At 40.0% G+C, this 10,795-nt stretch overlaps 1 protein-coding gene across 1 annotated transcript in view; it reads left to right on the forward strand.

The window, feature by feature from the left end:
- olfml2a (olfactomedin like 2A) overlaps positions 1–4,251 on the forward strand; it is a 30,273-nt gene extending 26,022 nt beyond the window's left edge. The window contains exon 8 of the mRNA XM_005802176.2: positions 938–4,251. Within this exon, the coding sequence (XP_005802233.2) occupies positions 938–1,542 (605 nt within the window). The 3' untranslated portion in view covers positions 1,543–4,251. The remainder of the gene's footprint in view (positions 1–937) is intronic.
- The last annotated feature ends 6,544 nt before the right edge of the window (positions 4,252–10,795 follow it).

A 10,795-nucleotide genomic window follows, 5' to 3' on the forward strand; every position in this document is an offset into this window, starting at 1 on the left:
TATGTTTTGCAAAATGCACCTTTTTTTTTTTTTTACTGATTCAGGTGTTAACAAGTTACAACACTTCTCAAATATATTGTGGAGTTAAATTGTCTTTGAACTTTGATGCACCATAAGTAGGCCTGATTTGTTCAGCTTCAGTCAAACAGAGGGAATAAATTCACAGTCAGATTTTATGTTTTTTGGCAGATGCAACTCCCTACAGAAAGTGATGGAAGCCAAGCAACAGCCATAAAGAGTGGCCCTTAATTTGATGGCTCCGTTTATGGGAGCTAGAATGGATAAAATAACAACTCTATCAACATCTCTGTCTTTTGTCTTTTATCTAAATTAAACACAAATGTGTTAACTTGTTGGGACACATCAGTGCCTTTACCTGTAGAGACCATTTATGTCCAGAAGTAGAACCAGAGGGAGAGGACTCTTTTCTCAATAAGCTATCAGAATTCAAGATGTAGCTGCAGATGCTAAATGAACAGTTAGAGTTAGACGCTCAATAAAGTATCTGTGAAGATACTTACCACCTGTTTGAAGACAGTCTTTTTATTTTATCTAAGTGGGCATGTGCAGATGTTTGACTGTGGTAGTGTGTGTTTTTGTTGGCAGATAAGACTTTTGGATCAAGTGTTCATAGCTGAGTCCAGGCCATGCAGTCTCAAGAGATGCATTACGATAAGGGAGGGAGCATGCCTGGGGCTGGGAAGATGACTAAAGATTAAAGAAATATTCTCTCTGAGGGCCAAAGCACAGCCTGGTTTTTCTTGGATCACAGTATCCCAGTCATGGGATAACATAAACATTGACATTATTGGTTGTCACGCAGGCAGATTGCATCAGTGATGATACGATGTTAAAGCAGAATGTGTTCATTGGCAAATGAGACTTGAGTGTCGTAATGAAGGAGCAAAAGCTAATCCTGTTCTGTCATTTGTTCTAGGGCGTTGGAGTAATCTTTACAAACTGCCCTATAACTGGATCGGGACTGGCCATGTGGTTTATAACGGAGCGTTCTACTACAACAGGGCCTTCACTAAGAACATCATTAAGTATGATCTGAGGATGCGATATATGGCAGCGTGGACTCTGCTGCACGATGTCGTCTATGAGGACACCAACCGCTGGAAGTGGAGGGGACACTCGGATATTGACTTTGCAGTTGACGAAAGTGGTCTGTGGGTAATCTACCCATCTCTGGACTATGACTACAACCAGCAAGAGTTGATTGTGATTAGCAAACTGGATCCCGGAGACCTGTCCCTGAAAAAGGAAACGACCTACCGAACAGGCCTCAAGCGGAACTCTTATGGAAACTGCTTCATCATCTGTGGTGTCCTGTACGCTGTCGATGTGTACAACCAGAAAGAAGCTGAGGTGAACTATGCTTATGACACCCACACAAACACGGAGGCAATCCCACGTTTGCCATTCACCAACGAGTACTCCTTCACCACCCAGATCGACTACAACCCAAAGGATAAGCTTCTGTATGCATGGGACAATGGCAATCAGGTCACATATCAGGTGAACTTCATTGAGGAATGAGCACAGGTAATTTGTATCCAGGCTTGCCAGGATGGCAACCAGTTAGAGGATTCTCAGTATTTATCTGTAAGAACTCATGTAGAACCTATCATTGGACGTAGATCTATTTTTGGGCCTCAGTCAGGCTTTACAGCCTTTCCTGTTATCTTCTAAAGCATGTTGTTATACAATTTTCCAATCCTTTAATTTGTTTTGCACAGCTTTGGATAATCAATTATAATAACAAACTGAAAACAATATTATTTTCCTGCTATATTACCAATCAGCTGACTACTGAATACAACCTGGGGCAGAAAATATCTTTCTTAGAATATATTTGATCAGTTTTTCTATTTTGTTGTCAAAAAAACCCCTAAAACAAGACAAAAAACCAAAAAAAAAAAACCCCAGATATGACCCAAAGCTGGTCTATTTAGTAAATAGTATGCCTGTCACTCTAGTAATTTTTTCTGGATGATAAATTGCCCCAGAAATTATTGAGATAAACAATAACATTATGGTTTTGAAACCATTTTCAACTATATAATGATAATGGCATAATAATACAAGTTCACCATTGCATTATTGAGGATGAACTCAATGCAAAATTTCAAAGAAATTGTGTTCTTTACAAACGAAACTCACAACAACCAAAATCTATAAATAAAAAAGGAAATAAACTCCACAATAAAAACTCAAAACCTTTAATAAATTGGATTATTTAGTTTCCAAACAAAATTGCCCTTCAATAAATATGAATCATCAGAAGCAATCAATTTCATGTTGTCTCATAAAAGTGATTGATTAATTGCTTATTGCGACAGGTTCAGCTACCACCATTCTGTGGTCACATTTACTGTCTTCACCAGGAGCAAAGTGGAGCCGAAGTCCAAGTTTTTGTTTGGGTGCACAAACGTGGTGAAAAAAAGTTGATTCTGATTCTAGCTGAACGTTCAATCTTTGTCAAACATCTCAAGATATACTGTATATACAAAACAAAGTTGCCTCATTGGTGTATCATTTTTCACATTATGGATTGAAAAGAAATGTAATCATTTGGTGTTGAGGAAATGAACAAAAAAGGCAGAGCCTTTTCATTTACCTTGTTTTTCAGTTTCCACCATATACTTTCAGTTTGTTTGAAATCCAGACTATGTCTGGAAAGGTCACTGAGCTGATCTGCCTTTCCTGAAGAGAAGTTTGAACGCTCTTTGCTTGGTGTAAAGTTGCGTTATTATTCTGACAAATCTTGATTTCATTATTAAGCTTTCTTTGGATTGATGGAATAAGAAATGTTAGTAATGTGCGTGTCAGGAGTCTGAGCTCTCCATTAACCCAGAGCTCATCCTCGCTGCTGCTGTAGTAGATCCACAAGCAGAATTAGCGAAATCACTTAGTGGCGGCAGACTCACTTCAAACACCGCAGACTTAGAAGATTCTGTCTGGAGTAGGCAGACAGTGATTTGTGGAATATATGATGATTCAGTTAAACAATTTTTTTACTCTGAATCTCTGACTGCATGCATTTTAAACAGCCATACAACCATCGGTCAAATGGCACCAGGAGCAGAAGAATTATTATTAACAGTGACTGTTGGGAACTAAACAAAAACTGTATTGATTTGCCTTTTACGTTTCTTCTTCTTCTTCTTCTTCATGTGTTCAACCCATCACACAATCATCCTCTCAGGCCACAACCGCTTTTTTGGCAACAAAACTGACTCAAGTGTCTCCAGGAAACTGGATCAATTTAAACAACTGGAGTCCATAAATGGAACTGAGTTGATCACGCCAAAGTGTTATGCTAACAGATAATGAAATTATGAATTAATAAGCAGCTATCTCTGAACGTTAGGAAAATAATGCTCAGTAAAACAACTCATCAAGCAACCACCAGGAGTACTGATTCCATATTTTTCATCAGAGGTTGTGTTTGTCATTTACCTAAGATATCAGACTTTCCAATGGCTGTTGAGATTCATTCTGGAGTGTTTTTGTTTTTAATAGTTTTTGAAAAATGTTTTCTCTTTTTGGCATTTAACTCAGCTGGTGATATTACTTCAGCCTGTTCTAGCAGACAGGCTTCTGAGAAAGGTTCCCAGGGCCTAAGTATCAGTCATGTCATCATTTTCCCATCCTGTGACCAAACATTTATTCAGGAATTTGCTTTATTATTATCCATGCATCCTGTTTCTTCACCAGAGAAATGTCGAGGAGTGTGCTGATTAAACTGTATGAAAAAATGTACACTTTACTTTTATATTTGTTCACAATATGATTTGATGATGTAATGAATCTGTTATTGTTTCTTCATAAAAAGATCCAGTTTTTACCATGCCAATAACCTTTCATAGCCACTGTATATATTGTAAATGAGCATTTGAATGTTTGCACTTCAAACCGGGATCATCATGTTCTAACAAAAGTGCAATGTAGCCATGTTATTTTGTTTCAGATTTACATGTTTTACCACCCATGATGTAAGGCTTACACAAATCTAGAATGTTTTTTTTGGGGGGGTTCTTGCAACAACATTGTTGCAGGAACATTGTTGTTCCTGCAACAATGATTCATAACCACAATGTTTTTTTAAAAAAGCTTATTACTGAAATCATGTCAGTATCAATAAAGTCATTTGTTTAAGTCTACACATAGAAACAGAAACATAATATTGTGTTGAAACAAGTTGAGCATGTGCTTGTGTCATGAAATAAAATGTTCACTCTGAAATCCTGTTGTGAGCTCTGTACATAAATCCACCGTGACCAATAAATGCCACAGGATAACAGCCTCACCCTCCTTGTTTGAAAGGGAGGAAGACAAGTTAGTCAAACTTTCCGATTTCCGGATAACAGAGGTTTCTGGTTTAAAGTAAAAGTAACAATGTTGCTTAATCTTAGTCCAGGTATACAAAACATACATAACATAGTCATAATATGGCCTGAGTCATAATAATACAGCCATTATCGTATGTATTTTGGATAGATTTCAAAATGTAATACTTAGTCTCCAAGTCATGTAACTCTGGAAGAAGACAGAAATTAATCATGAGGTGAATTGTGGGTGTGGTGTTTTAACACATGTGGTTTCTCATTTGACACCAAGAAGAAAAAAAAAAGCCTTGTTTCTCTGTGTTGTTCTGAATACCAGTGACGGGCCGGTTCAGTTCAGTAATGATGTCAGTCTTGGCCCCGCTAAGGTCTGATGAGCGCACCACTGACGGTGCGGCCAATCATGAACTCTGTCATGAAATGTTGGCATGTTGTGGCGATGGAACAATCACACTCTCACTGACTGTGTTGATGAGTGCTGACAATTCACATGACCTGTGCCACTTCGGCCCCAGACGCCCGGGGTCAGCACAAAGCCTTGACCCTGTTCACATCAGCAGGGCCTCCTGTTCATCGGCAGCACATACTGTATGCATCACGCACCATCATGTCCTCCCAGCGGCCGGGATGTGAAGCCTTTGTCTCCATGGGACATTCCTGGATCTGGATCACTCAATCACATCTAAGAGCGAATCTACTTAAAAGTATGTAACTTTTCTAAAGAAAAACAAACAAACAAACAAAAAAATTTCACGTATTTGTTAAAACTGCTACCATGTAATGACAGAATGTTATGAAACAGATAATCTGTGGAAATATCAATCTACACCTCTTCCCTGAGCTACTACTGCCATCTGCAGAAATGCACCGCTCCCGGTCAAAAACAACCAATCAGAGCCAGGGGGAGGGGCTAAGCAGTGTCAATCATCCATGTGTATATGCTGCCCACATTCTCTTCCTTTCTCTCTGCTACACTACAGCTGGTTCACCTCAACATAGTGTGCCACAAATGCTATGGCTTGTTAGCATAGCATAGTTTGAGGCATATTGCATATTATAGAGAGTTAAGATGTTGTGGCCCTTCTCCAACTAGCATTTAGCCTTAGCCTCAGGGACCAACTAGTCTGGATTGTTTAAATGAATATTTATTTATTGCAAAACAAAGTTCTGGTTTTCACTGAAGATCAGTTCACCACCAGACAGCATCAAGGCTCGGGGCAGAGCAGCAACCAGCACTGCTTGTTTTAACCTGGGTCTGATCTGCAAGGAGACTCTGATGTTCTGATGGAGCATGAAATATTCTAAAGTGGAGCATGAGGCAACTAGCATCTTCTGCTAGAAAAATATTTCCAAATACCCATTTCCTTTATAAAGGCAGAACAATAGCTTGGATAATAAGTCCCTCATTTTCCAAACCTGTGAAATTGTCGGCGATGTTTTGTGAAATTTGTCACCTTCTTTCAATTACTGCTCCCAACATACCAGGCATAAGAAACTGAAAACAGGAAACCAAACATGGCCACACAATGTCAGAGGAATGCACACCCTCTCACCTCTAATAAATACTAGCTTGTGTGTTGAAAAATGATATTTTTGTTTTTGTTTCTTTCTGTCTCTTCTATACTTCTGGTTGCTGGTCTGTTCGAACACGCAGTCCAGTCCAGTTTTCTCCCTCAGACAATAAGACCATTAAGATAACAGTGGGTTTCAACTCTGCTGGTAAACGTTGAAATTGAAATACTGCTTTGAATCTCAATTTTATAATCTGAAGGCATGAAAGGAAGGCTGCCTGGCGGCTCTTTACCTCTATGAGAGCTTTGGTCTTCCTGATCCTGACAGAACACGTTTCACTCACATCACAGGACACAATGAAAACTGTAAACTGAAGCTTCAGTGTGGCTTTAATTAAGGGTTATTTCCTGTGGCAGCCAGGAAAATGTTGCTGTTAGGCAGAACAAGAATACCAAACCTTTTTCTAAATGTGCATGTAAATGTCTGCTGGGTCAGTCTTCTGTCTCTCCCTTAAGCTTTGTGAAATCTCATGTGTAAAATAAGGCCTGAAGGTTTAATCCTCAATAAAACTCCAATTAAAAGGGCTTTTGTTTGGGCTTGTCCAGAGAAACCTGCAGACACTGAATAATGAAGCTTGTTCTCTAAGAGGGGGCTTTCCTGCATAAAGTCTAGGGAAGTGTCCAAAGAGGACCCTGAAGAAGACCATTGTGTGGGATACAATGGTGGCTTTCAGAGAGGAGCGAGGCGGAGTGGTCGTGTCAGGACCTCACATCAATATTTTGGAGCAGAGGTGGAGATAAATATCTTCCAAAACCACCCACAGGTTTTTGCCTTGTTGCTGAGCCAACAGACTGCAGGGCATAAACAAAACTCAACACAGATTATTTATGGACATGAAATCATTTTTTCACATGAGCCTCGGGTCGACTTGACGATTGCCAAGTCATATCAAATATGGATGGGAGGAGTCTGTAGATAAAAAGATAGCAGGTAAATAGCTTGCCAAGGCTTTTCCCAAATAGATTAAAGTTGGGTTAAAATCCCCATGTGTTAACAATGGGGACAGGAAATACATCTGTCAACAATAAGATCAAATCAAGCTGTACAGCATCTGGACCTTATCTGAAATGATTCAACTCATCCATGCATTAAAGCAAACTAAGCATCTGTATTAGTTCACCATGCTACACAGCCAGAACATGGTTCTGACCCGGGTCGGGGTTCTTCACAGCTTCAATCAGCCATAAATGACATTCAGTCCCAGCTTTCCTTTGCCAACAGATTTCTGTTGAGGTGAGCTTAAAGCTGCAGTATGGAACTTTTATAAAAACATATATTTATTACATATTTGTTGAAACTGTCGCTATGTTGTGACAGTATATTATGAGACAAATAATCTGTGAAAAAAATGCCACTGCCTTCTCTCAGTGCTAACAAGAAACAACCAATCAGAGCCAGGAGGCGGGGCTTAGCGCTGTCAGTCTTGTCCATGTGCAGGGCTCCCTCCTCCCAGCATGCCTCTCTGCTATGATACTGCGTCTCTCCATCCTGACTGTTGTTCCCCAACCTGTTGTGAATGCTAAAGATAGTTAGCATGGCCACTGATGACAGCGCATAAACAGTTTTCCTGTAAAGGTGAATTGCATTGAGAAGTGAGTACATGAGAATGATTGACAGCGCTAAGCCCCTCCTTCTGGCTCTGATTGGTTGTTTTTGACTGGGAGTGGTGCATTTCTACAGACAGCAATAGAAGCTTAGAGAGGAGGTGGAGGATAGCCATCTTTTCACAAACTGATAACAAACTGCTTGTTAAAACTATCGCCATAACATGGCGATAGTTTTAACAAATATGTAAATAACATGTTTTTTTAATAAAAGCGACATACTGCAGCTTAAAGCTACATTTTAGAAACTAATCTAAAAGACGTGACTTATCTCAATCAACCATATCAAATTCTAAAATATGAAAGTTTTAAGTCAAAAATTGCAAATTAGCAAGTCTCTCAGGAATTAGATCATGCAGCATTTCATATTACAGTGCTTTAAAACTAACACAAAGGCACCAAACTCTCCAACTCCTCACTAATGAAATGCTGAATGAATTTAGTGTTTTTGGGTCTTTGCTGGTGGTGAATACTGCACAGCCTGATTAGTCCAGTGATGTCACAGCATGGTCCTGGGCCAGGGCCTTTCTGTGTGGCTTTTTCATGTTTCTTTCCTCCTGTACACCAAGTATCTCGTCATCTCAACTGGAGATTCTGCATTACCCACAGGCATGAGTGTGCATGTCAACGGTTGTTTTTGTCCTGTCCCTGGTTTGACCCTTCAAGGGACTAGTAATGTGTCCAGGGTGTTCCCTGTATCCCACACACTGACCTCTGAAAACAGCCAATAGTTTCCTCCAGTCCTCTCACAGTCACTGTGTAAACTAGAGAAAAGCACAAGTAAAACAAAACTTCAGTGTACTCCATTTTATATAATTTTTGTAGTCCCGAGGTGGAAAGTCAGATTTCAGCACCAGCAACAACCTTCAAGGAAAATTTGATGTAAAATTGACTTTTGTCAGCTTTATACCGTGTTATAATGTTATTCCCTCATCAAACAAATACCTGCAGTGTTGCTTTGACCCATTTATGCATGTTTTAGGAACGCCTGTTCATAGATTGCACCTCATACTTACCTGAAGCTCTGCCTTGGAGCTTCAGTCTTCAGTTGCGTTTCCACCCCATTGAACACCCCAACCCCACACACCCCCACATAGCTCCTCCAGACTAGCGGCAGCAGCAATTAGCAAAAGCCTGGTGGAACTGCACACCTATTTACCTCATCATATGAACTACTTCTCAATCCAGTGCATTAAAAGACATGGAGAAGTACCGAAGTGTTTAAAAGAGCAGGAGCTTCTTAAAGACAAAGATAATTCCAAAGCACCAGGTTGTGATGCAAAGTATAATTTCTTTTAAGTTGTCCCATATATAGATATAGCTTTTTATAACAACTGAAGGTAACATTGTTATTTGATTGTGCTATAAAATGGCACTATATGCCTGGAAAAATACATTACAGCCTCTTCCAATTCAATATGGATGCTGCACACATAAAACACACTGAATGTTGCAGAAATGAACTGTGCTCTGTTATTATAGCTGACAGTTTGAATTTCATTAAGTCAGCCACACTGTGTAACCAGACATTTCCTGATTTTAATGTTATCTTTGAAAACCTGACAGCAGCATCTCACAGACAAACCCATATCAACCCTGTTGATTTATATTTGTCAAATTACTGGACAGTCTCTCTCCTCTCTGGTTTGTGGGCGCATTGTTGGCAATCCAGTGAAAAATAATCGACTAGCTCAAATATCTCATGTGAAAGCCCCTCACAGTAAACACTGTCCTTACAGAGGCATCCAGCTGATGGTAACTACATGGTAACAGAAGCAGCTGCACTTCTGTAAGCACATTTGCTCTTAGTACTGAATCACTAAATATGTCACTATTTCTGTGAACATTTTTATATAAATAATTCCATCACTTTTTTCCAACCATGTTTTTAAAATGTTCTTGAGGATGCTGCCTTTGTATAAAAATGAAAAGTGAGATTATTTTCAAATACCCGGTTGAAGAAGTGCTTTGGACCATTGTCCAGCTGCATAGTCCAAATGTCCTTGGACTGAAGGAATTGTAAACTGACAAGTTACAATTTAACAACAGGGGCTGATATGCTTTCACAGAGAGCCAGGTGCTTCCTGGAGGAGGGCACCAGCTGAGATGATGCTGCCATCAAATAAGCATTCTTTTTCTCCTGCTAGTAACTTTTTACTTTTCACTAACACAGAAGGAACTCCTACGTCAGCTCTTCTTTTTTTATGTCTCTGCTCTGGCTTCTCAAACCTCCAGGCGGTCGTGGCAGATGGCCGCTTGTACTGAACCAGGTTCTGGTCCTGCTGGAGGTTTCTTCCTGTTAAAGATGAGTTTTTCCCCTCCACTGTTGCTACATGACTGCTCGGTATGAGGGATTGCTGTAAAGTCAACACAATCCAAGTAATTCTCTGCTGTCGCTATGTCGATGCTTGTCGATGTAGGAGAAGTGAACGCTGCAGGTCAACGCTGGGTTTCCTTAGAGAGAACGCGCCTAAAACTCGGGATCAATTTGTTTGATTTTAAAATTGGTTTGATGATGTGAAACTCTGAAACATAAAGCAAGCAAAAACAGAGAAAAAATTTCAGGGAGGGCAAATATTTGTGATAGCACTGTGGGAATAACTTGAAAATTATTTCAAGGCAACAAATATATTTAAGAAATTGCTTAGAATGAAAATGGAGTCGTCCTTTATGCCTGGTGCACGTGCTTAAATGGTCTGACTGAAGATTGCTGTCCAAGTCATTTCTGTTGAGTTTGTTTTTCTTAGTGTTGAAATATAAGCCATATCTTTACATAACATGATTTTTAAATGTTATTTTTAAATCACACATCTTGTTTAGCTTAGCTAATCGTACTTTGCTTCCCAGTAAGGACTCCTCTGCAGATTAGACTGTAGAAAAGTTGACTCATTTTTCCTAAAGACCTTGACAAGGGACTCCTGACAAAAGGACACACATCCATCTTGAATTTTTGGCCATGAACAAAGTTACGTGGGGTTAACTCAATATTTGGCTTAATGAAAATGACAGCCTGCCAGTGCCGTCCAACAGCTGCCCCAACTGGCACTAATGGAGCCAGAACAGCCTTAAAGTCAGTCAGCCATCAGTCACACTGCCCCACCCAGAGCCAGACATCGCTTCCAGTGCAGCGAGGGGTTGAGGGCACGAGGGGGGATGCATCCCAGAAGTTCTGGGATAGTGGAGGGAACTGAGAAAAACTTGATTCTGGGCCAGAACCAAGTTTTCCTCAGTTCCCTCCACTATCCATCCGTTTCCTGTCTGCAGTGT

This window comes from Xiphophorus maculatus, chromosome 11, assembly GCF_002775205.1.
Source record: "Xiphophorus maculatus strain JP 163 A chromosome 11, X_maculatus-5.0-male, whole genome shotgun sequence".
NCBI classification, from domain to species: domain Eukaryota; kingdom Metazoa; phylum Chordata; class Actinopteri; order Cyprinodontiformes; family Poeciliidae; genus Xiphophorus; species Xiphophorus maculatus.